Source organism: Alexandromys fortis, unplaced genomic scaffold (assembly GCF_014885135.2).
Source record: "Alexandromys fortis isolate MF-2015 unplaced genomic scaffold, M_Fortis_MF-2015_v1.1 scaffold_32, whole genome shotgun sequence".
Taxonomy (NCBI): domain Eukaryota; kingdom Metazoa; phylum Chordata; class Mammalia; order Rodentia; family Cricetidae; genus Alexandromys; species Alexandromys fortis.
The window spans coordinates 13,858,687-13,886,685 of record NW_026067938.1 but is presented as its reverse complement, the minus strand read 5'-3'; the positions used below and the strand labels follow the sequence as shown (position 1 = coordinate 13,886,685).

General features: G+C 36.1%; 1 protein-coding gene across 1 annotated transcript in view; it reads right to left on the bottom strand.

The window, feature by feature from the left end:
- Sgcz (sarcoglycan zeta) overlaps positions 1-27,999 on the bottom strand; it is a 781,436-nt gene that overhangs the window by 11,577 nt on the left and 741,860 nt on the right. The window contains exons 5-6 of the mRNA XM_050147376.1: positions 14,979-15,101; positions 1,972-2,044 (exon numbers count right to left, since the gene is read on the bottom strand). Coding sequence (XP_050003333.1) covers positions 1,972-2,044; positions 14,979-15,101 — 196 coding nt within the window. The remainder of the gene's footprint in view (positions 1-1,971; positions 2,045-14,978; positions 15,102-27,999) is intronic.

Genomic DNA, 27,999 nt, shown 5'->3' with positions numbered 1-27,999 from the left:
TCCAGGTATCATCAGAGAGGGGTCCCCTCCAACAGTAGATGGGAGCCTGGGAGCCAATGCAGAGACACATAACCAGTCATGGAGGGAGAGAGAGAGAGAGAGAGAGAGAGANGAGAGAGAGAGAGAGAGAGAGAGAGAGAGAGAGAGAGAGAGAGAGAGAGAGAGAGAGAGAGAGAGAGAGTAAATTGAATAAATTGGAAGTCTCCATTGGGTCTCTCCCCTATGAGATCTGGGAACTGTATAAAAGACTGGGAGGAAAGACTGTAGGGGTCAAAGGAGGTGGAGAATACCATGAGAACATAACCACTGAATCAACTAAACGGGGCTCATAGAGACTGAAGTGGCAAGCAAGGGGCCTGCATGGGTCTGCATCAGGTTCTTTGCATGATATGTTACAGCTGTTAGCTTGTTGTTTTTGTGAGGCTCCTAACAGTGGGAGCAGGTGCATCTCTGACTCTTTCACCTGATCCTAAGTCTCTTTTCCTCCTATTGGATTGCTTTGTAAAGTCTCAATATGAGGCCTTTCCCCTTGTCTTACTATATCTTGTTTCATTCTGTTTATTTGACATCTCTTAGAGGCCTGCTCTTTCCTCGATAGGAAATAGGGTTTGTGTGAATCTAGGTAACAGGGGTGGCTGGGGACAGTGGGAGGCTGTGGTTGAGATGTATTATATGGGAGAAAAATCTATTTTCAGTTTAAAAAAAAGTCACCTCTATTTTCTATTTTCAACCATTTCTTTGTTTATTAAATGCCAAAAAGAGAACAATGATTTTTATGAAATAAAATGTGTGTATCTGCATCTTTGTGTATGAATGTGTATTTTGTTTTTGTGTTGGTAGCGTATATACTGTTCATCTACATGGGCACATGTGTGTGCTGACATATACACATTCGTCTACACATGCGTGCGGAAGCCAGAGAAGCACACTGAGTGTTATTCTTCTGAGACAGACTCTCTTTTTGAATCTATAATAGGCCGATGGCCAGGAAGTCATAGGATCTTCCTATCTTCCTAGTTTTCCACCACACCCCCTCTCCCACAACACTGGGGATGCCGTTCGGTGCACTCACACCCTCTTGTGAGTATTTCAAGGACACTTTCTGTATAGGATATCTTTCTAAAGTAGGAATCACATGCCACTTTATTTAAAATCTTACTCAGTTTTCTCAAGAAATCCTATCTCTGGTGCAGCTAACAATAATTATTTTAATATGTAATTTTGTGCCCTTATTGTTGCCTATTATAAACCCACTGTAGCAGATGCATTTTGGAGTGTAATTTTTCTAAAAGAAATTAAGTGATCTATCTTGTTCCATTAAATGTTAATTTATTTGTTGAATTAAGAATATCTGTGCAGTAGTTATGAATATTCTTTCCTTAGACAAAGTGCAGTACTGGGAATATTATACCGAGGTACCATGTCAGGACAAATCAGTTCTAGATGTTTCTTGCAGTGTTACTTGGTCTCTGTGTACCACCTACTTCACATGACTTGGTTCACTGATATTCTCTCATGGTCCTTCTTCCTCCATTCCCTTTACTCCTTTTTATCTATCTGTCTATCTATCTATCTATCTATCTATCTATCTATCTATCTATCTACCTACCTACCTATCATTTATATCTGATTTCCCAGGATACCTAATGTAACCAGTACTCCTCTATACTTTCTTGATAACTGTCTTTTTCATTTTCTCAACTCTTTCTCATTAGTACATGTATTTTTGTGTTCGTATCATTTGTTTGGGGAAATGGAAAAGTTAGAATAACTCATTATCTTGTCTTCAAATACCTGACTACTATGCAGTCATGGAATGTTGATTTACTTTTTCATGTGTAAAAGGTGGTAATTAGTAAGGGGAGGGGTTTTTTTTGTACAAATTCATAGCACTAGCACCATGTTGCTTGTTCAAGTGTCAACGGTGTTCAATAGTGAGGGGAACTATGACATGGTAGAAGAAGTACTTACCTGAGGTCTTGGGATGGCTCTGCTCTGATGTGAGGTGTTTCCACAGAATGCCCAAATACTGCTCCTTCAGTTCCTGGAGACAACAGGGACAAGCAGTCAGGATAAGCAAACACACACATACACAGTGGCTTTCGTCTGATTCCATGTAATATTCTTCCCTCAACTGAAAACATGTTCAAGTCAATGGAAAATGTAACTTTGGAAAAGGACTACAAGACAAAACAAGAGGAGCCAAAGAAGGTGAATTTGAATACTCCATGTTAACTAATTTTAAGATTCTTGATTCTTATTACTGCTTTAGATGTAGACAAGTCACCTTCTGCTCTAATCAAAGAACAAAGGCCCATGTCTTTCGTTGCTTCATTTCACAGCTAAATGGATTTAGGAAACAGGATAGGCTGAAACACTTAGGTCAGATTTCCCCTATCTCCGAGGGCATGGTGAAACTGCTAATGGTGAACTCAGGGCAGACAATGCTCGACATTTACAGACAGGTTTCAAACAGCACTTAGCCACTCTCTACCAGAGAGCTGTGCAGAACTCCACGATACTTGGACTGCTGTGGCATTAATGCTCTGTCTAAAACTGAGAGCCACCTTAATTTGTTTCATCATAGTTGAGTTCATCTGAGGTCATTGTTGTCTGAAGAGGTCAGGGATACGCTTGTTCAGATAGTCAAGTGACATCTGATCTAACACACTTACTGACTGTTTGATTGTCCAGACTTCTAGAGCTTTGCTGCAATTTGAGTGAGAAAAAAAAAAGTGTTCTTTGCTCTAAAAATGAAGTGAATTTTTTTCTTTTAAAGTTATAATGATTAAAATCACTTTGCAAAATAAAATTAATGCAAATGTTGACGTTTTTCAGAGTATACCTTATTCACTTTGGAGCTGTCTCCCTCATATATTTTGATATAAAAATATCATGCTTATTTCATAAATGCCATGAGGGCTATGTTAATAATACAATGCAGTTCAAAATTTTTCACTGAAATGTGAACAAATATGACTTACATACTGTGGAGGGATGTATAAAACATGTCAATTCTGTGAGCAGGAATGGCATTGTAGGGTAAATTAGAGCAAGGGCTTAAAATATAAAATAACAGATGACGTAGGGAATGGATGAGATTTAATTAATGATCATTTAAAATAAAATATTAAGGCACACCTGGAAGTGGAGTCATAGAGGAAGACAATTTTCAAGGACTAAAATATTATTTCCCCAACATTATGATTCAGAGGCAAAATTATTTGTGTTTTGCCATGGTAAGTAAGCTCTTGGATCACAGATTTTACTTCCTAAACTAAAAGATATTAGTATCCATCTATCCCTGAGTATTAATAGAATAGTTCCCCATGTAAGCAAAACTCTGTAGGAAACATACTGCTTGTTTTTTCATGATTTTTAATAATTCAGAATATTCATTTGCTTAAAGGATTTATTCTTTAATACTTTGATTCTGAAAATAGAAAATTCCTTAATATGGGTCCTCAAAGATAATATAATGATTTCAGCTAAGGTTACTAATAATTCTGTGATTTGACTGAGGGTGGCATTTGAAAGGATATCCCCAGATGCAGATTTACATGTCTCAGGGACATGACATTTCAGGACAGACTGTAACATCCTGATAGGATAGTTATCCTTGAGCAAAGTTCAAACGCTAATCTCCACTACTGTGTGATTATGAAAATTTCCTAGGCAAGGTGGCAGAAATATGATTAGAGAATGACAATATTTATTTTCCAACACTGGTATCAGTACAGAATCTGTATGCATGAAAGCAAAAGTAGAAAACAACCAAAACCATTTGTTAGTAAGGATTAAATTCAAATTAGCGCAATGAGAGATGGGGGTGGGGAACATAAGAAGCACTAAGAAAATCCAGAGAATCATAATGTCAATCTTAAAAAAAAAAATCTCATATTCCACCAAATTGGAAAAATCTAAAAGAGATGACTAATTTTCTTTTTATATATAACCTACCAAAGTTAAATCAAGATCAGATCAACAATTTAAACGGACCTATAACGCCTAATGAAATAGAAGCAGTAATTTAAAAAATCTACCAACCAAATAATAAAATAAATAAAGCCCAGGTGTAGGTGGTTTCAGTGCCAAATTCTCTAAGGCCCCAAGAGAAGGGTTAAAACCAATACTCCTCAAGGTATTTTACAAAAGAGAAACAGAAGGAACATTCCTCAATTTGTTTCATGTGAATAATTATTCTCATACCGAAACCACATAAGGAACCAACACAAAGAATGAATTATAGACTAATTTCCCTTATGAGCCTTTGTGCAAAATTTCTCAGAAAAAAAATATTTGTAAGATGAATTTAAGAATGCATCAAGCAAAATCTTCTACCTTGATCAAGTAGGCCCCATCCAAGAGATGAAGGGATGGTTCAACATTAAAAAAAAAAAAAAAACTGTCAAGGTAATCCACTATATAAACTGAAAGACAAAAACCACATGATCATGTTTTTAAATGCCCAAAAGGCCTTTGCCAAAATCCAACACCTCTTCATGAAAAAGATCAGCAATATAAGGGATACACCTTAACATAATAAAATGAGTTTACAACAAACCCATTGCCAACATCAACCTAAGCGGAAAAAAAAATCAAATCCACAAAAATCAGGGACAAAGGAAGATTGTATACTTTATCTGTATCTATTTAATATAGTACTTAAAATCTTAGCTAGAGCAATACTAAACTGAAGATCAATGTGATATAATCTGAAAAGGAAGAAGTCAAAATACTACCTGACTGGGACCGACACCAAAGCTACAGAGAAACCCTGTCTCGAAAAAACAACAACAACAACAACAACAACAAAAAATACATGACTGAAACTAAAAATTCTACCAGGAATCTCTTACAGCTGATAAAAACTTTTTACGATGTAGCAGGGTACAAAGTTAACTCATAATACACAAGCCTTCCAATATACAATAAGACAAACTGACTGAAAAAGAAATCAGGGAAAAATCACCTTTTACAATGGTCTCAAATAATATAAAATTAACTAAATTGCATTGTCAAGCAAGAGAAAGACATACATGATAAAACTTTAAGATATAAAGAAAGAAATTAAGAAAATATAAGAAGATAGAAAGACCACCCATGTCCATGGATGGTTTTTTTTTTTTAATATAGAAAAATAGGTATCCAACCAAGAAATCTACAGATTCAGTGTAATTCCCATCAAAATTCTAACATAAATCTTGAAATGACAATTTTCAGCTTCAAACAGAAACATAAAACTAAGTATAACTAAAACAATCCTGACTAATAAAAAACTGCTGGAGGCATCACCATCTCCAACCTCAAGTGGTCCTGATACATATAGAAAGAAAATCACAACATTGGCCCAGAAGCAGAGACACTGATCAATGGAATCAAACTGAAGACTCAGACTTAGGCAATAGTTAATAATCACTAAAATCATCTTTAGAGGTGTCAGATCAAAACTGTTCAAGTCAGGTACTCACTATAACCTCGGGAAATCAAATTCCAAATATTAATTTTCCTTCAATTAGGAATTCTCTCAAGTGTTAGACTGCTATATTTGTCAAATTTCACAGGCAACTGTTCTGGGTTTGAAATAAATAAGAAATCATTTTAATCTAAATTTTATTGCTTTCATGTGTTAGACACTAAATCAATTTGAACATTCAAATAAATTTAAATTGTATTCACATGAATCAAAAACTAAATAAGGCATTGTAAATTTTTTAGAAATGTTATTCATAATAACTGGTCATTATTTATTGGGGCACAGTAAAATTCTATTTGCCTCACTTCAAATATAACATAAACTTACATGACAAACTGCAGACAAGTAGTATTATGCTAATTCATATGCATATGAATGTATACGATGTGTGATAGGATATTATCTTTTATACATCTCTAAAGTCACATTCAGTGAAATAGGAATAACATTAAAATTAAATGTGTCTCTTTTTCATCCTCCCTCTCTTCCTCTTCTTGATAGATGAATAGCTGAAAATGAATGTTATCCTACAAGTTATTTGTAATGAAACCTTATGTTTTAGTTTTTTTAAAAAAAATCTATTAGTATGCTTTTTGAATAGTTTCACAAACATTTTAAATCGGTCACTTTCAAAACAAACAATGCAAGGCAAGCATTGGGAACAGCGTTCTCATCTTTTCTCAGATTATAAAATCACAAATGACCGTGTCATCTGTACCCCACACAGGCCACATGCTCAGGCAAAGTTGAACGAGATGAACTCTAATGCTGTTTTGTATTTTTTAGTTTAGTTTGAAATTTTTCTCTTAATGGTTACTGTTTGATTTTCTTTGAGTGTGTTTTGTTGTTTCTTCACATACACACACACATACATACACACACACACACACAGAAGAGACAGAGAACTTGAGGTAGGGTGGATATGAAGGTGGGGAAGTGGGAAGGGCATAATAAAATATATTGTATAAAAAATTTCATAAAAATGTAAAGGAAAAGAAAATAAAAACACAAATGCGAGAAAACATGGAGTAGGAATTTAGAAGCTGGAAAAGAAAAGGTATGATTTTTTTTTTCAGAAAGCCAGTACCATTCAGCCAACATATGATTTGAAGATAGTGAAAAATGTTCCAAGCTTCTATCTTCTAAAATTAGAAATAAAGAACAGTTACATAAAAAAAGAAATTGAAATATTGGCAACAGGGAGCTAAGACAAGCAATTAGTAATTGCAAAACATACACACAATTCACTCCAAGTCCTATATTTTCCTTTTCTCTTTTTCCCCTCTTCCTCTCTGCCTTCCTTCCATCTTTTGTAGGAACCAAAACACTGCACTGCTTATCAGTGACAAAATCACAGTCCTGGAGAGCTTTTCAACCCACACACAGTGCATTCATGCAGATGTGTTCAGTTGAAGTTAGGATGAACATTCATTTTCACACGCCGTAGCGAGTTCGTTCCAGGACAGTGGTCAGCAGGATTATGGGAGTTCAGCTGATCCAAGGCTAAAATGAAGTCTTTCTCAATAGGCAACAGACCTTAGAAATCGCAAACTAAAGTTATCCCTTCTGTTGTCATTCATTAGCTAGTGCCAAGATTTCAACGTTCATGGCCACTTCAAGGCATGGAGGTTCTGCTGAGGGCTATCTGTGATTTAGTAGAATAGTTCAACTCACAGCATGCTCATGTTTCTTTACTTCTCACTTTACCAGAAGGTGTGGCTAGTAAGTCAATTAGATCTTATAGGTCTCAATCCTGTTTCAGACATGCTTATTCTTGGTCTGGATGTATTGTATAAACAGATGGATACCGACATAGATAAAATGCATTAGAAATATGAGTGAGTGGGCAGTAACAAAGGAGACACAGATCTAGTTCCCTCTGTCTGCCACTCAGCACAATATTAAATTCCTGGAAGCAGCTTAACCTGAGATATGATGAGAAGCAATGCTAATAAAACACTCTCTGTACTGAGGAATCAATGAATTACCGCAAATGAGTATTCTCATCAACTGCAAAATTGATACTCCTGTTCTGAATTAGATCATATGACATTAATTGAATTGTGATAAAGTTCTAACTTTTAAATAATTTGCTACGCAATATATTTTCAAAATTTTTCTTTCTTGTTCTACTGTTTTTATTTAAGTACTTTGAAATACCTGAAAAACGACATTTATTACACTGAATTTCATATGATACATATTAAATGATCAAAATTATTTGATATAGTGACGTGCATTTTAGAGAAAGAAAGGGAGAATAAAATGATAAAGAAGTGTAAAACGTCTTCACAGGAAATGCTTTAAGAGCAAAAGTCATTTCACTAACACACAACATCATGATGCTTATTCACTCACTCTAATATCCATAGTAACCTTCATCATATGCTGCTCCATTACCATGTGCCAGGCATCATGAGAACATGGACCAGCTCACGTTACTTCAAAGCAATTACTTCAAACTCAGAATATCCAGAAAGGTGTTATCATTATTACTCTCACATTTTATGGATGAGGAACTGATGCTTGAGATGATAATTACATTCAGAGTTACTGTAGCAGAAAGCATTGCACCTCCAATATGAAAGCACCTGGGAACGAGGATGTTTGAACCCTTCATCACTCTCTAGCCTGATCCTTCCACAGTTCACCTCCTTCCACTTTTACTCCACACAGTAGACATGGTATCAGGGCACCAAGAATGGCTTTACCAGTCATGTGTTATCATTACTACAGTTTAACTTTTAAATAGCCCTGATTTTAGCTCTTAATGAGTCAGAGTTAAAATTTTCTTTTAAATCTTTAAAAATATTATTTACTTTTCCAGTAATGTAAGAAAACTGAGATGGATTTTCAAGTTGCATGTAAGCTCTTTCACTACCAGTGAGTATTGACATTTAATTAGTGTGTTGGTTAGACATACATTTTGTGCCTTTTTCTAAGGAAAGGTTATTGTTCAATACTTGTGGCCAATAACATTTGTTATTTCACAATTACCAACTCTTATCATAGTGTCTGATTAGTAAAGCTATTATTATCAGTTTCAAGTAAAAATTAGTGCTTCATGGTACCTGGTTATTTAAATTCCTCTTTCGTATAAATTTCTTAAGTGATAGAGAACATTAATAATTTTGAAGATACTGGATTACAGTGAAATTTTAACTGACATAGAAACATAAAGATATGCATATTACATAATATTTATGACATTTGATACAAGGAGACATTATAATATAATTTTTAAATAAGGGGAACCTATCTCTTCAAACTTCATTTCGTTATGTTAAAAAACCTTTCTTGAAGATTTTATAAAAATATGTAATATATAAAGGATTTCTGATAACCTTATAATGAAAGGAAAACACAAATATTTTACTTCTGTTTAACTATAATATAAAGGTTTTCTGTAGCTGTGTATGGGAGTGTGATAGTTTTGATAAGACATGAAGGAGAGACCTTATTTAAGGACCAACCAAAAGTTGGTATTGTCTAATAGAGAATATTGAATAGCAACCCATTAATTTTATTTTTGTTTTAGGATTTTAATATTATTAAGTCACTTAAAATATCCTAAATTTACTTCTTTTTACATGTATGATTATGTCTGTATTTCATGGTTGAGCCGTTGCCCAAGGAGGACAGAAAAGGCCAGAAGATGGCAATACATCCTTTGAGACTGTAGTTCCAGACACTTGTGAGTCACTGTGTTAATGTTAGAAGTAAAACTCATGTTCTATGGTAGAGCAGCATTAACCACTAATTCATCTCTTTAGCCTCTACTAGGTCTCTTTTTATTTTGAATGGTAGATTTTTTAAAAAAATATTTTGCTCTTTGTTAATGTTTTACCAAAATGCTTAGGATCCAGTAGAGTTTAGTTGCAATTTTTTACGTTACATGTACACCACAAACTCAGTTTTAAAATCACATGAATAGGATATGTACATGACAAAGCTATTACTATGTAGTAATGTTACAGGATATATTTTTCCATAAATCCTCTTTGTATCGACTTCGCCCATGCTGGAGCACATGGTGCCTTGGTTAGATTTACTATTGCTATAATGAAACACAATGACCATCAAAACTTGGAGAGAAAAGGGTTTATTGAATTTCTACTTTCATATCACTGTTCATACTGAAGGAAGTCAGAACAGGAACTCAGACAAAGCAGAAACCTGGAGGCAGGAGCTGATATAGAGGCCATGAAGGGTTTAGGCTTACTGGCTTGTTCCTCAGCTTTTTTCTTTTTTTTTTCTTTTTCTTTTTTCTTTTTTTTTTTTTTTTGTTTTTTTTTTTTTTGTTTTTCGAGACAGGGTTTCTCTGTGGTTTTGGAGCCTGTCCTGGAACTAGCTCTTGTAGACCAGGCTGGTCTTGAACTCACAGAGATCCGCCTACCTCTGCCTCCCGAGTGCTGGGATTAAAGGCGTGCGCCACCACCGCCCGGCTCTCAGCTTTTTTCTTAAAAGACCCAGGACCACTCATCCAGGGATCGCCCCATGCATAATTGGCTGGACCCTCTCTCATTGATCACAAAGAAATTGTCCTAAGGCTTTGATTACAGATGCTCTTTTGAAGCTCATTCCTCTCATATGATTTTAGCTTGTGACAAGTTGACAAAAAACTAGCCAGTATACATGGTATGTGACAGCTTCATGTCTATAACACAACACCCAACCCTGAGATTCCTGAGGTGTAAATCTCCTAACTCTTCAGTGGCCTGTAACATCCTTGACTTTTAGAGTCTAGTCACATGTAATGCTACGTAAGATAAAAACAAAACATATCTTGTCTAAGTTACTATTTGGTTGCTATAAATAAAATTAATTTCCAAATTTAATAATATTTTATTTATTCTTTGACAATTTTATTTGTATAAACAATGTATCTCCAACACATCCACCATACTTCAAATTTCTGCCTCCCTTCTTTGGTCCTGAACCACTACCCAAAGAATCCACCTCCTACATTCATAACATCTTCTATTTTTATAATCTACAGTGTTTAATTTATGCTGCCTATGTGCACAGGGGTGTGGGTTTATCCACAGAAATGTGGCAAAAGAGCAGCACCATGACCCTGAATAAAAACGATTCCTCCCACAGAAGCCAGAAACTGTCATGGAGTCACGTTATGCCTTCTCCCATTCCTTTCATTTTTAGTAATGGAACTTTTTAATGCCGTCAATTATGTAACAAGAAGTATAAGTTTGCATTTGCTATCCATATAGCATTTTCTACTTGCTTATTGTCATTTTCATATTTTGACCTCTGCATTTTATTTTTTACAAGTACTTAACAAATTTAAAACACATGAGAATGGCAATGACACACCAAATTATGATTTTAGTAGAAATTGCATCTGCAAGATACAAATTTGATCCAGAATTTGTCTTAATTTATTTTTATGACTCTTTTTTATCTAAACCATGCATATTAAAGATTAATAAAAATACAACTTAAAAGAAGAAAACTGGGGCTGAAAAAAAATATCAAGCTTTCCCCAGTGTCTCAGGCAGAGTAACAGTAACTATGGCCCAACAGCCCAAGGAGATCATGTCTTGTGTCTTTTGTGAATATGTAGATAATGTATTATATATGTTATGTTTCATGAGAAATGGGGCTTGGTATATGTAATTCACATTTTTCATCAGTGAACTAGGAGTATTTTCTGGATGTCCAGGTATTTGATAACACAAAAGAAGAGCACAGTATAACAAGCACCATTGTTCTGCCTAATTTTAGGTCAACCTAATACAAGTTAGAGTCATTTTAGAAGAAGGAACCTCATTTAGGAGACTATCCCCCAAAGAAAGGCATGTGGGTAAGTGTGTGATGTATATTCTTGGTTAAAGATCAAAGTGGTAAGTTTTAGGCCACTGTGGATGGTGCTACTTCTGGCTTGGTGACTCTGGGTGCAAATTGAGCAAGGCTTGGAGGGTAAGCTAATAAGCACCATTTCTTCACTGCTTCTGCATCAGCTCCTGCCTAGCGTTTTTGGCCCCAACTTCTCTGGATGATAGACTACAAATCAGAAGATGAAAAAAAGCTATCTCCTCGAGTTGCTTTTGGTTATAGTGCTTTATCACAACAATAGAAACTTAATTATGATACCATCATATGAACCATTAAAAGGGGCCATTTTCCAGCTGATGGAAGACAGTGAAATGAGAAAAAATTGACAGAAGAGAAGCTAAAGAAGGCCACGTTAAGAAAGAAGTTGAAGACACTCTGCCTGTATACAGGCAGGGTTCGTTGGGACGTGTGAGACGCAGTGGTATCTTTTAAGATCCGTGGTCATCATCCTCTTACCCACAGCAGGCAAGGACAGAAAGGTATTGTAACAATGCCCACTACAGTGTGATGCTTAAGAAATGAGATAATTTATTTATGTTACATCAAAGTTAATTATATCTTGAAGAATTTCCCTCGTCTAGCACATAAAGGAACTTTGAGCATCAAATGGAATCTGTTGACTATACTGAACAGAGAAGTTCCTTTTTTAACAATTTATAGTTTTAAAATATGAAATTAATTCAACTATGTAAATTTCCCCTTCCCTTTCCTCCCTCCAACGCACCCCATGAACCTCTCTTTGCGCTATGCTTTCTCTTAAATTCATGGTCTCAATTACTTTAATTGTTGAATTGGCAATCTGCATTAACATAATACATATGAATAAATTAGTATATATCAACATAATATATGTGTTTATGTATATATATGTATGTATACCTTTAAAATATAAATACATCCTGCTCACAATTCTAAGGTCTTTAGTATGCATATGATTTCAGGGCTTATAACTAATCTGGGGAGACAGGTCTTTCCTGGAGTAGGGTATCACATTCCCAGTATTCCTTAGTTGCCTGTAGTTTTCTGTCGGAATTCACATTGCCTTTTCATCATGAATGCGTTCAAGCTTTATATTAGGCAGCTGCATTTTCAATATTTGCTTTAACAGAATAAAAATAGGAACCATTTCCTTGAGACCTTGGATAAAAATAAACCACAGAAACGTCTGCTAGCAATGACCTCTGACAAAACAGCTTATTCGTGTTAATGGCTGGGACTTGCATATGCACTTCAAAACTGAAACTCAATTTCCATGTAGAAGTTTCTAGGGCATGGTTCAGTGTTGTCTCACGTCTCTGAAGTTTCCAGCACCAGGAAGTTTAAGAAACAACTGGAAAGCGGAGTTGAGTGATCATGTCAAGTGCATAAACCTCTAATGTGTCACTAGAGGAAATGAAGTGACCACGCATCCCTTTTCTTCGCCCCTGATTTAGTCAGTACTCCCGCCGCTTTTCAGACACACTGCTTTTTTCCTGGGGTCTGAGTGGTACCGCGTTCTCAGCATTTGACCAGCTCCGAGGAACAAAAGTCCTGCTTTAGAAAGGACTGGCAGTGGAGCTGACCTTATCACAGTGAGCTAATGCAATGGACAAGAACGGGGAAGTAGAAGCCAGGTAATGAAAGCAAACCAGGAAATATTGATTCCAGCCCAGCACACTGTTTAATTTTAAAGACAGTTCCTCAGAAAATTCTTTCTTGTGTTGTCAAACAAGCGCGGGGACCTGTCTATCTTTCCAATCATTCCATTAGAAACACATGGGGGTGAGACGCTCTTGACTTTCCAGCAAACAGGAGGGCACCGGGAACATGCGGCTGCATTTCTCTCTTCTTCCAGACGGCCACATTGGATCGCTGCCATTTGGAGAACAGAGAGAGCGAGAGATACTTTGTCCTCACTTCTCTCCTGTCTGCTTTCTGCCAACACAAAACAGATGCCTGCGTCCAATTAATCGTTTTCCTCCGACTTGAGGACTTTCACCTTCCGAAGTCGGATTCATCGTTTACCTTCCTTTGTTTCCTAGGCTGCCATTGTGTCTGAGCTACAAATGAAAGCGCTGATTGCAGTTGATGGGAGCAGCCTGAAAGCACCGGATTTGAGTCTGCTGTGTTGAAAGGTTTATGTCCTTTATGAGCTTACTGGGCCCGAGAAGATAATTGCATTAGGTGATATCTGGAGTTCATAGTCGGGAATACAAAACAAGCAGAGTTTTAAAGGTTTTATATTTGAACTAGAGTCTAACACCCTCTTTTATCAAGGAATGTCAAGGAATATTAAGAGCAGGTACACATTTTAGTCCCTTTAAGCAAATTACTACCTCGCAAAGCTAGTCCGGTCAAGAGCAACTTGTTTCTCATCTGGACTGAGCAGGACTTTGATGTTACAGCCTTTCTGTTGCGCGGCTCCGCAGGACCTCTGGTTTAAAACTAAGAAGCTGTTCAAATGGGCTGCCAAAACTCTGAAACAATGGTCCACATTCTTTGCCTCTCTCAAATTGCTGTTCTGTTGGTTAGTTAGTTAATTTGTCTGGTCATCTTATATTTTGTGGCAGCAATGGAAAGCTAAAGTAGTCATGTTCAGGTTAGGGCGTGACCTCCAGTGTATACACACCTATATTCTAAATAAGCTAACCACAAATATGTTAAAACCTATAAGCAACGTAATTTTGTCTCAGATCTATAGTCATTTTGTCTCAGATATACAGACATATCCCCTGTGTAAATCATCCACTTCCTCCCGAAACAAGAGTTCATCAAACATGTCATTATTCATAAAGTGAAAGAAAGTGAGAAAGGTTTCATCTTAATTTTAATTCCTATGGATATTGCTTGAATAGGAAAACTTTCATGCCACCAATTTACAATTCATAGAGATCCTTTGTCACACGTACTTTGAAGTCTTGTCAGAATAGTTACCTAATTTATATGGAGCACCCCGGAGTCAGTGTCTCTTTGTAGTGTTATTTGTCAAAAGGCTGGAGCATTGCTTTAAAGTATATGTGAGGGGACCTGCCAATCCCTTGCCTTCATATTGTGTTCTATGCTCGGTCCAATTATCTCTCTTATGCATGTGAAATTATAACCTTATATTTGTCTTTGATATTTTCATTTTAGGAGTGTTACGAGCAAGAATAAAGCTATTCTGAAGTTAATACATGGTAGTCTGGTAAAGAAGGAAGGATTTAGCATGAATTTGTATGTGTCTGTTTCTCTGTGTTTTGGGATGTGTGCGTGTGTGTGTGTGTGTGTGTGTGTGTGTGTGTGTGTTGGATATACAAAAATGTTGTATAAGCTCAGCAGGCAGTGAAGCCATACACAAGAAGGTTATCTCTGGGAAACAGGACAATGGAGACAATGGACACCTTCAGATTTGTCGCCTTTACTCATATTTTTTAATGACACCTAACTCAGTATTTTAGTTGATTTGAGTGATACAACTTTATATATATCGATGAGAAGTTTTATTAATATTCAGTCTCTGTTCTCCAACCACAATTAATGACTTTGTTTGTAGTTATTTGAAAAGTAAATATATTATAAGATTGGCGACTAGGCTTTTGGGAAGGAAGCCAGAAATTACGTAAAGGAATTTCTATGGAATTTTGTACGCTTTTATTGGGAAAACAACATTGAAAGATCTCCATCACAGTACCTGTGACCTTCAGTTTCTCAGCCCCGATGGTTATCTCGTCTTCATCTGCAGAAAACAGCACCCTGCCATCTTCACTCGCTCTCACTTCAAATCTTTTACACTGAGCCTCCACAGCCTCCGCTCCTGAAGTCAGAGGAAAGGTTTCAAAATCAAGCTGGGGTGCAGGACACCATTAGCATATACGATGTTTATAAAATATAACAATGCACATAGCATTCATCTCACGCATCTTGGCTGCATGTTTGATATCGGAATGAACATTTTTGATGCTCTCATCCTTTTCAAAAGCCCCCGATTTCACGAATATTTACAGACTAGATGAAATGGTCATATGTGTTAATTCTAAATGTTCAAGGTGGTTCTAATATAGGGTGCGTACTTAGCCAGATATAAACACCTGATGTATCCGCAAGGCAGACAATGCCTACTTTGATATCTACTGGAGATGAAGATTTGCCATTCACTTCACCTGGCAAGTGAGAGTCAATAAATGGGACCCAGATGACTCACATCTCCTTGAAGTGCAGACTACAGAACTCAGATTATGCTAAATCCTTTGTGAATCTTAAATTATTCCACATTTTATAGATTTTAGTGTAGATATCTTCTTACCCTTTAATGCCAATGAATTTAAAACCATTTTATAATTACCCTTGCAATGGATTTGTTTTCTATATTTTTGATAATTAATTTTCCATATTTTTTACTTAAAATGTAAGCAACTTAACTACTCTAAACAACTTAACTTCTCCAAAGTATAATTTAAAGCAGAAACAGGAATCCTTCCCATATGCTCCTCCCCACTCTCCTTCAAATTCATTGCCTCTTTTTAATAATATATATAACATAATAATCTATCTATATTTATTACATAAACATATATATATATATTTATACATACATATGTGTGTGTCCACACATACATACATTCTTAGATATAACCTGTTCAGTCTGTATGATGTTACTCATGTGTATGTTTTCAGAGCAGACGATTTAGCACTGAAAATACAATTGAGGTGTTAATCCCTTTCGTTAGTCCCTCTTCCACTCCCAGATTTTCTCAGCTGCCTATAATTCTTTGTAATGAGGCTTCATGGGCTGTTCTCATCCACGTTGGCATGGATTTGTGTAGTTCTTGTTCAGTTCATGTATGGGTAATCATGTTGTGAGACTTTATGAGTGTAGTTTCTGATAGTACCATGAGACACAGTCTCACAGCAACTCCCTGATCCTCTGGCTCCTACAAGTTTGTCACTTGATCTTTCACAAAACAACAAGTTGCTCTTGACTTTGGTTAAACTCTGAGATAGAAGGTAAGTCCCCGTTGTTGTGGACACTATATACTTGATAAAGAGGCCCTGGAGACCCCTGAGTTGGAACTGTCCTGAAAACTGCCTCTCTGAGGACTAGTTTTCATTGTACCAGAAGGTACCAAGCTTCCAAAGGCGAGAGGCAAGCAGTAGTCCTATTTAGCCCTGAGGCCTATGAGGTACACCATCTAATATCATAACAGTATAACCCTAAGGGTACAGTAGTGGCACACATACCTTAGGGCTAATCGTTAGGTCTCTAATTGAAATAGGATGCATTTAATAGAAGGGAAACCATTCCCTGTATGTAGTGGCATTTTATTTGTATTTTAATACATAAAGCTTGCCTGAAGATCAAAGAGTAAAACAGCCCCATTGGTTAGCCTTATAGTCTTGGCAGTGGTGACACACACCTTTAATCCCAATAGTCACACTAGTTCCCATAGAAATTGGGTGGTGCAAGCCTTTAATTGCAGTAGTGCACAACTTTAATCCAAGCCCTAGAGAGGATTATAAAATGGGAGGAGACAGGTCTCATTCTCACTCTCATTTTGAGATTCCAGGAGGCAGGATCACCATCTTCAGACTGAGGTCGAGGTAAGAGCAAGTGCCTAGCTGCTTTGCTTTTCTGGTCTTCAGGTTGGACCTCAGTATCAGTCTCAGAGCTTCTATTAATTGTGATGCACTGGTACTGGAACTGAGCTAACTACTCAGTGATAGCGAATTCATGGTAATTAGAGGAGTATCTATAAGCCCAATTTACCTATCAATCATAATCACTAACAATAATCAATGACCTTTTGTACTTATAGACAATGTAATTTTCACCTCTCTTTAAGAAAACTTATCTTTGCAACACATGGAAAACCACAATCAATTAAAATCATTTATCTTTTAAGAATCAAACATGTTTTCTTATAAAATTTAAAGATAATACTGAGGTAAATATTGAAGACTTACTGTTCATGGTCACCATCTTGATTTTGTGAATATCATTTTAGAAATGAGTATTCATTTGAATTTTTTGTTATCTGATTATAGTCTAACCTTGTATGTTTGCAATCAGCCATTGTTGCATAGTAAATCAACTAAGAGATGGTCAAAACAATAAAGCAGGTGTGTTGACATTTGACATTTAAGCTTACGTATCTCTCTGTGTTTAAATCTGTTTCCAAGAGACTCAGTACAAGTGCCTCCTTACAACAGGTACACATTGAGGCTCAATGGTCTGAGAGGTATTATAGATCTTCTACACATAAAACTTTAACAATATGCCATTTTATCATCTTCAGATATACACAATTGCTGAGATAAATTGATTAACAAGTTATATTTAATGGCATAGACATATACTAGATAACTACCCACATAAGAAGACATTATATATATGCTCTCACAGATTAGTAAGAATTTCCTAGGAATAGTGATTAATGTCTTTATTCAGAGGACACTATACAAATATCAACATATTATATTGCATGTTACATAAGCTATTGCAAATAAACTATTAGAAATAAGCTATTAGAGACTTTATTAGGTTAGTGCCTGGCTCTGGAATAGGGAGTCGAAATTTTAATTCATTAACATTAAATGAGCAAAGCCAAATAAGCAAATTGCACAATATTTATGCATGCAGAATAGATGAGATGCATCTAAGTTATAAATTAATGCATGCAAAAGAATCATCCAATTGAAAAACAGATATAAAATTAATACTTCAGAGTACACTTTATTCACCATATTAGCATAATTACAGATGGCAGAATTGCAAGCAATTAGCAATGACTTGATAGTAAATAAATGTTTTATATCAGAAAATAATTATATAGCATCACATTTGCATGCATTCCTTTTCTTTTCTACAAATGAGTAAAAAGCAAAACTATATAAGTGGAGACACAATCAGTAATTGGGACTATCAATGTTTAACATTAAAATATTATACATTATAATAGTGCACTTAGTATTATTTTTGGTTTTCTATCATTTGCTTGCATCTAGTATCTTTTTTTCTAAGGCAAGGTCAAGTTGTCCAAAAGTGTGATTGCATTAAGTAGAAAAAGACTATGAGCTACTGTGTTTGCATTTTCTACATTCAATTAAAAAATACTAAAACTGGAAATTTTTCTTTGATAAGAACATCTATGGTTGATTAAATAATACAGTTGCAAGAAATTTTTAGGTTCCCTCAAAACTGAGTTGAAGAAAACTAAAGAGAGATTTCAGAAGTTATTTCTGTCTGTCTCTATGTGTCTTTCTCAAATGCTGTATGATCTCTTATTGTATCGTACATCCTTTGAGATTTAATTTTATATGTATTCAACATGTTCATGTTCTTGGATATCTTTAAGAGATTAGAAATTCCCACAAGAAAACAAAACTCAGCTTCATAATTCTTCATCCAGAAATTCCTGTTTTAAAGTTACTATGTGTACAAATGAAGCCTAAAAAAAATAATAGCAGCCCAATTATTATGAGGTGGACAAATAAATTCTAAGAACCAAAACAGTTGCAGTCACCATTGGAGACCAACAGCCATGGCGTTGCAGTGCTTTTTAGCTACAGGTCTCAAAAGGGCCACAAGATGAAGATTGAATGCCATCAAGCTGGCTCAGAGAGAGTATTGACGAACATAGAAAGGTCATGTGTGACGTGATGCGAGCATGTTGCTTTGAGCTCTGGGAGTAGTGCACCGTGGACGGGCTCGGGGTTTACAGGTACAAGCATGCCGTAATGGTAATCAAGAGGGTGGGGATGCACAACTATTCCAAGAATAAGGGGAAGGAGCTGAGAACCAACCAGCTGCCATGAGGAAAGGTGCAATTAAGGACTAATTGACCTTATCTGTTCCTCAATAAACACTTATGCCATGTGAGTGTGCAGATGCACATACAAACACATGCACATACACACATGTGCACACACTGAACACCATATATACAAAAGTACATATATACATTTGTGTGTGTGTATTTTTCTGAACATAAAATGAAAATAAATGTCTAAGTGCACATATTCATCAGTATAAGTTATTAGGCTTTATTTTGTTTTATAGTATGACTGACATTAAAAATTTACATGTGAAATGTATACTAGGAACGTCTGAAGATACATTAGAAAACAAAGAAGAGCAACCTCAAGCCAGGCTGGAGGGTTCTCTTCTCCAGTCTCTGAAGTCTTCAGCATTTGTGATTCTCCTTGGGCCCTGTGAGAGTCATCATGTTTATCCCTCCTCCCTATAGCTGCTGACCCATGGATTAAGGCCACGGCTGCTCTTTGACTTCCAGGAACTAATATAGCAGGGGGAATACTCAAATTTAGGGGGTTACCTTTATGCTCCTGTCTCTCTTTCTGATAACACCTATCAGCCTCTGTCTAAACCAACAGTCTGCATGTAGTTAGGTATTCCCCAGTAAAGGCTTACTTTTTAGTTGTGATGAAGGCCAGTATTTGTCACTATTTGTACCACTTCCTTACCTATAATTCATTCTTCACACCTCTTGTTCTCCATTTTTATTTTAAAATCAACTAGGAAGTGGGCTGGCGTGTTGGGTTGTTAAGCGCATTTGCTACTTAAGCAGAGGAATGATATTTGATTCCTAATGCCTAAAGGTGGCTAGCAACAATCTGCAACTCTAGTTCTAGGGGATCTTATGCCATCGCCCGGCCTCCATGGGCACTGCAGACACACAGTGCATTTACAAAGCAGGACAACCTTTATACATATAAAATAAAAATAGATAAATCTTAAATTAGCTAAGAATTATGCATGTAAAAGTTTGCAAATAATTTTACGTAGCTCCCACTGGAGGAAATAGCTACTACTACCAACATTATTGAAATCCTTATTGCCACCTTTCCTTAAGCACATGTCTCTCCATCCTTGCCACTGAAAAACCTTTAGTCTGCAGAATAACTTATATCCATTTTCCAACCGTATATTTTTTATGATTTAGAGCTTAGATGTAGAGCATCTATTTCAGTTCGTTAATATTTTAAAATCTGTTTATTTAAACATATTGAATTAACATTTTAACTCCCGCTGAAAATGGTTCTCATCATTCTTTTCTTCCCATTTGTTATGTATATGTGGCGTGTGCTTTTCAAATGCTTTCTTAGTTGTAATGCCTGAACATAGGTTCATTTCTTGTATTAATTATACACTTAAATTTTGATTGAGTTAAGATTTAATGAAATTAAGAATTTAGTAATTGTTAATTTTGTGTGTATCTCTCAGTCTCCTTTTCTCTCTCTGTCTCCTCTGACTCCCTGTGTATGCACATGTGTGGGGCTTATTTAATTCAGAGCCTCATACCTTCTGAGTTTGAATCACATCGGTGAAAAAGGCACTGTCAGTAATCACAAGGTTGTTGCATGAAAATCTCAGTACTAGGCATGTGTTACTTCACAGGACTCACATATAATGAAGACTATCACAGTGTTGGGCACAGGTTTTATATTCATAATTCCAGGATGGGATATGCAAGCAGAAGTATTATATGAATATGGAAGCAGAAATATCAGGAGTTTAGGTCATTGTAAGAAAGAAGTTGCTGTGGTCCATATTTATAATACATTTAGAAAATTATTTCTGAATTCAAATCATCAGAAATATGAAGGAGACATTGACCCCTCTCTTCCCTTGCAGGCAAATGGTTTCTGAGTCTCTCAGAACTCCAGGGACTGTAAAGTTACAAGCAGTCTGATATATTACTGAGCCTAGGATGAGAAGAAGGGACAACCTCAAGGCTTAGGATATATATTAGACAAAAATTTGCATAGATAATTCGTGGTGGGTATAAGTTAAAAGAGCATGGAGATTGTACCAGACAATGTGACACAGAAGACAAGAATGTCCCATGACCAGGAACCTTAAGACCACCCTCTTCTGCCAATTCTTACACCACCCATTTCTTACATTTCTCTAAGCTGGCATCTCAGTTTTGAAGAATTGGATTTTGAAAACTGTTTCACATTTGCTATTCTTTGAATTTGCAATTACACCATGAAAATCCTGTTTTATTTTCCCCACAGCCATCTGCAGCTACTAGGTTAGTCAATGGATGGGCTACACATGACCCTGTCCTCACACAAAGAAACACAATAAAGGAAAGAAAGAAAGGAAAGAAAGAAGGGAGGAAGGAAGGAAGGAAGAAAAGACAGAAAGAAAGACAGACAGACAGACAGAAAGGAAGGAAGGAAGGAAGAAAGGAAAGAGAAAGAAGAAAGAAAGGAAAAACAAAGAAAGAAGAAAAAGATGAAAGACGGCAAGAAGGAAGGAAGTAGGGAGGGAAGGAGGAAGGAATGGCAGTTGTACAGCTGCTGCTCATATGTAGTTATTAAAAACACAACTACTTTGGTTCTAGGATCTGAAGAAATCAAACAAAAAAGAGATAGAGTACCTCACTGTGGCTGGTGCTTGTAAAGTCAGAAGGGCCTATGAAGAAGAACACATAAAAGGAATCCCACACTAGCTCAAAATTGAGAAATAGATAGCTATTTATTTAGGAGTAGACTCACAAATCAGAATCCTCTGCTTGGGCGGAGATCAGAAACTGGAATCCGCAACTGGAGCAGAGAGGCCAGAAAAGAGGTCGGACACATGCTCTATATGGGCATATATAGTATAAGAGGCCACATCCCAGTGGGCAGGTAACCACTAGCTGTAAGTCTTCCTACAGCATCTCCCCCTTTTGTTTAAATAAAAAGTTGTAAGCCTAATACAAAATTATATACAATAAGAACAAATATTCTCAATAATTATCCTATGCTAACTAGTTTAAGTCTTATATAAGTCATGAGAGGAAAGTAACTACAACTATCTAGTCTTCAACCCCATTGAAGTTCTGGGAAAGGAAATAATATTACTTGAGTAAGCAGGAAGTGCAATCAAGCAACTTCCAAAAATGTTCAACAAATGACAGAGACAACTGGCTACCTGGGCAATCACCCAAAGGCTCTTTTGCAATGTTGAAGCAACCAACTTTGGCTAAGGACTAGAATAATTGACGTACAATTTTGAGAGTCAGGAAAATTTTCAAAACCGTCTTATCATGTCTTGGGAAGATATGACAGTCCTGCTTATCCATTTCCGGATATTATGTATCTTGTCAGTGGTTGAGGCATGGGTATTTCTTTTCCTAAAGGCCAGTTTTGCCAAGAAGAAAACAAGCTCCAAGTGGACTGTCTTCGGTGCTCAACATTCTCTCGGGAATAAATTGGTGCTGCCAGGAGCAATTGTGCACTTCAACAGAACCCTAAGTTATTTAAATGTCATATTCTATAGCTCTTTGATGTGGCTGAAGATTAACTACATATGCAGAATATAATCTCTATGTATCTAAAGAACCTGATTAGTCTAAATATAAATGTGACAAACATAAATGACTATTGATCTATAATTCTTAATATTTATGTAACTTAAATACTAATACTTCATATTAGAATATTATACAATGAACAATTGTGTAACAAATGAGGACAATGACCTCAAAATGTAAACAATGTATAAGTATCTTCATCAGAGGTAGAAACGTACATTGCAATATGATAAATATATATTAACATATAAAAATGTTTTAAGCAGAGGTAGAAGCTTGCGTGCATACAATATTCAATGTAATTTAACTTTGTATCAATATACAAGAATCTATACCAATGTAATTGCCTATAAATGATAATTCAGAATATTCATTCTATTACTCACTATATTAGTGTGAGTAAGCTCATACTAATCTATTATCCCATCCAATCCCCCCCCCTTTTTCTTTCAAAGAGATCCCTGAGATTAAGCAGAGTTTTCAAAAATAACTGTCACTGGCCACCCTTCTGGGTCACAGCCTCTGCATACACTAGTATCAACATAACTGCCACAGTGTGCCTGTTAATTCAGTTGTGACACAGCTATTATGATTACATCCAACTGTTTCGTGATTGGATTTAATGTGCACGCCACAGGAAAGATGTCATGTCTGGTACTGAAAGCCAGGGCAAAAAGCCTGAGGCAGAAAGGAAAAAAAAAATCAGTGGAGAAACAAATGCTATTGTTTTGTTAACTGGATACCATATGCCTGTGAAGTTGCCTCCCACACATTAGCGTTGACGCTCACAGCATATGATGGAGGGTAACTTTTTCTTCTCCTTTTTATTTTCAGTGGGCTCCGGAAGCTGCTGAGACTAACAAGTCAACAAAGTGCTGAGACTAGGTGATTCCTGCCATTGCACTGTGGCTATTTTCTCAGCTGTTCACAGAGGAGAATAATAAATCTTTTATATCTCTTTCAAATGTAATAAAAATACAAAGAAAAAACACAAATGTCAGACATAGACATGTATACATATGGGCAACATTGTATGACGTCACCAGGTTGCTTTCATAAATTCAAATACGTATGTGAATATTTGTAATAAAAGTAATTAAAGAAGAAGAGGCCATGAATTTGAGAGGAAGGTAGTGGGGACCATGGGAGCAACTAGAAAAAGAAAGAGGCAGAAAACGATCTAAATACAGTACTCATATATGAAGTCCTTAAATGAGCAAATAACTAATATAAAAATTGTAAAAGCTGGAGAATTGGATAGAGTGCTGTTCAGGTATTTCATCTGAACTGAAATATTCACTCCTGGAGGGAAGGATTAGGGCCCTAGAACTCGGTGCATTACTGGGACTCAGAAGTTCAGATAACTCAAGAAACGTAAGGAAGCTCCGAGAGTCCCAAGTTTTACCAGCCCCGACCCAAAGGTAATGTAGACATCAAAGGATGGCTGGCGAGATGATTATCATAAATTACAGCTGTGTGGAGCTGCCTGCAGGTTCGCCAGGGTTGCGGGGTTCCAGCTTTCTTGAGCTGACATTCATACTAAGGCATATATATTTTTTTATTTTTTAGTTGACACCAGGGCCCTCTATACAGTTGTGCACTCATGCTCCTATAAGGCTGTGTGAAGGTCTCAATAATTTGCTAAGCTGGGCCTGGTAAAATTGTTTCTATGAGTTATCTGGAAGGAATACACATTTACTAATAAAAATATTCAATTAACAGAATAAAAAAATTATGATGGCTTGATAATTATTCTTGGGGTGAATTTTTAAGTTGCTAAAGTAAATAAAGAGTTTGGGTTCTAGCTATCTTTTCAGACGGTATGCATCATTAAATACCCCCCCCAGGAACTTATGCATTTGAACTAATTTCTAGGGCATGGAGAGATGGCTTAGAGATTAAGAGCACTGGCTGCTCTTCCAGAAAATCTGGGTTCAATTCCATGCAACCACATGGTAGCTCACAAATGTCTGCAACTCTATTCTAGGGGAACTGACCTCTTTGTATGAACATCCCTGTAAGTGAAACACCAATGCACATAAACTGATAATGGATAATAAAAAATGGACTAATTTCTAAGTTTCTTATCATAAATTACATTGTGAAACATTTTATTAAGGTACAACTTATATATTTGAAATGTGTGTGTCTTTGTATGTGTATTGTGTGTGTGTGTATTTTTGTGTCTTGGGTAGGAGTATTACTTTATTAGGTTTGCTATAATAGAGTAAACCTGACTGACTGCAGTCCCCACAGGTAGAAACATCTAGGTTGCTCTCTGTTCAATTACAAGAATCAGTCACTTCCCTCTCTTCATTCTGATTATGTCTTTTCTGTTTGGGAGTTTCTTTAATCACAGCCTTCAACTTTTTCTTTCTAGTTTTCTTTGAATTTTCCTTTTCCTGTATCATTTCCTCTCTGGTTCTCTCAAGCTTGTCTATATTAAAGAAATGTCTACAAATCTCCTTCAGCCCTCCTCTCCCTATAAACAAAATCCAACAGTCTTGAATTCTAAAAAAAAAAAAATAATACTTTCATTACTTTTTTTTAAAAATACACATGAGGAGGCATAAAATAAGCAAATTCCTGTAAGTTGGAAACTTAATTTCTATTTGGATGAGTTCGATCCTGCCCTCACAGGCAATTATAAAATTATGTAATGTCTTTTACATTTTTCCCTTTAGCAATTCCTGAAACAAGGTCACGTAATTGTGCTGAATAATACCCATGAGCATGAATGAGGTCTTCTATAAGGTACTTTTACTCTTGATTTATATTGAATATAGAAAGTTTCAAGTAATAGCTGGTTCCTATTATCACATCTGTTGGTCAAATTGTTATTTTTTTCACTATAGCTCTGTGATAAGGCCTGAAATCAATGATGGTAAAAGCTCCAGAAATTATTTTATTATTCAGGATTGTTTTAGATATCCTGGCTTCTTCCTTCTCAATATAAAGTTGAGAATTGTTTTTCAAGGTCAGTAAGGAATTGTGTTGGGATTTTAATAGGGATTGCACTGAATCTGTAGACTGCTTTTGTTAAAATGGCCATTTTTACTATGTTCATCCCACAGACCCATGAGCATGAAAGTTCTTCCCATTTTCTGATATCTTCTTCAAATTAATCAAAGACTCAAAGTTCTTGTCAGATAGGTCTTTCATTTGCTTTGCTAGAGTTACACCAAGATATTTTATATTATTTGAGGCTATTCAAAAGCATGTTGATCCTCTGATTTCTTTCTCGGTTCATTTATCATTTGTATATAGGAGGGCTACTGATTCTTTTAAAGTTAATCTTGTATCCAGTCGCTTGACTAAAGGTCTTTAGGAAATCCCTGGTAGAGTTTTTGGGGTTGCTGATGTATACGATCATATCATCTACAAATAATGATACTTCTTTCCCATTTGTATCGCCTACATATCATTTAGCTGTCTTATTCATCTAGCTCAAACTTCAAGTACTATAATGAATAGATATGGAGAGTGGACAACATTATCATGTTCCTGATTTTAGTGGAATTGTTTTGACTTTCCCTCCACTTAATTTGATGTTGGCAATTGGCTTGCCGTATATTGCTTTCATTAGATTTAGGTGTGTTTCTGGTATCCCTGATCTCTCCAAGACTTTCATCATGAAGGGGTTTTGAATTTATCAAAGGCTTTTTCAACACCTACGAGATGATCATGTGGATTTCTTCTTACAGCTTGTTTATATGGGATTACATTGACAGATTTCCTTAATGTTGAACCATCCCTGATTCTCTGGGATGAAGCCTAGTTGGTCAGGGAGGATGTTCATGTCCTCTTGGATTCAATTTGCCAATGTGTTTTATGGAGTATTAGGAAACTAATGTTTATGAGTGAAATTTGTCTACAATTCTTTCTTTGTTGAATCTCTGTGTGGTATGGGTATCAGAATAACTGTGGCAGCATAGAAAGAATCTGGTAATGTTTCTACTGTTTCTATCTTGTAGAATAATTTGAAGAGTATTGGTATTAGCTCTTCTTTGAAAGCATGGTAGAGCTATGCATAAAAACTAGTAAGCTGCTTTTCCTCTCTCTTGAAGAGGTAACTTCTGTTTTTTTCCTCTCTCTTTCCCTCCCTCTCTCCTTCCCTCCCACTCCTCTCTCTCTCTCTCCCCCTTCCTTTTTACTAAATAAACTAAACTCACTCAAAGGAAAACTATTGGCTCATGGACCTTTTCCCCTGTTAGCCTGTGAATTGAAACCATTTGTATAAAGGGATATTACTAACCAATGATTGTTAATTCTTGTTTTTTTGTTGTTAGTAGTGGCAGTGTCTGTGTATGTGTATTGAGTTTTTGTGTATCTGTGTGTGCGTGTGTGTGTTTGTGTGTTTCCATTCTTTGCATTTGGTTTGTGTGAGAGTGGCTATTGCCTGTGTTTCTGTGGGTGTAGTTAACTTTCTCAAGCTGGGGTTTTCCTTTTTTTTGTTTTATCTTTTTGTTTTGTTTTGGGGAGATAGGGTTTCACTGTGTAGCCTTGGCTATGCTGGAAATTACTCTGTGAACCATGCTGGCCTCAAACTCACAGAGATTCACCTGTCTCTGCCTCAGAGTACTGTGATTAAAGATATGCACCACCACTGCCAGGCTTGTTTTTTCTTTCTAGTACCTCTGGAGTGCTGGGATTGTGGATGTTATATAAATTTGACTTTGTCATGAAATATCTTGCTTTTGCCACCTATGGTGATTGACAACTTTACTTGGGATAGTAGCTTGGGCTGACATCTGTAATATCTTATAGTCTGCAAGATAACAGTCCAGACTCCTCTGGACTTTAGAGTCTCCATTGAGAAATCAGGTGTGATTCTAATAGGGTATGCCTTTATAGGTTACTTGGTGTTCTCCTTTGCCACTTTTAATATTCTTTGTTTGTTCTGTGCTTTTCATGTTTAGTTATTATGTGGAAAGGGTCTTTATTTTCTGGACCAATCTATTTGGTGTTCTGTGAGTTTCTTGATCCATTATAGGCATGTCCTTTAGGTTAGTCAAATTTTCTTCTATAATTTTGTTAAAAATAGTCTCTGGGTTTTTGAACTGGTTTCTTCTCCTTCCTATTATTCTTATATTTGGTCTTTCCATAGTGTACTAGATTTCCTGGATGTTTTGTTAGATTTTTTTTAGATTTAACATTTCCTTGAACTGATGAATCTATATTTTCTATTGTGTCTTCAATGCCTGAGATTCTGCCTTGCATCTCTAGCATTCTGTTGGAGATGCTTGGATCTGTAATTTCTGTTTGATTACCCAGATTTTCCATTTCCAGGATTCCCTTGTGTTTGATTGCTTCCATTTAAAGTTTCATGTCTTGAACAGCTTCCTTCATCTGTTTTTTTTTTTTTTTTTTTTTTTTTTTTTTTTTTTTTTT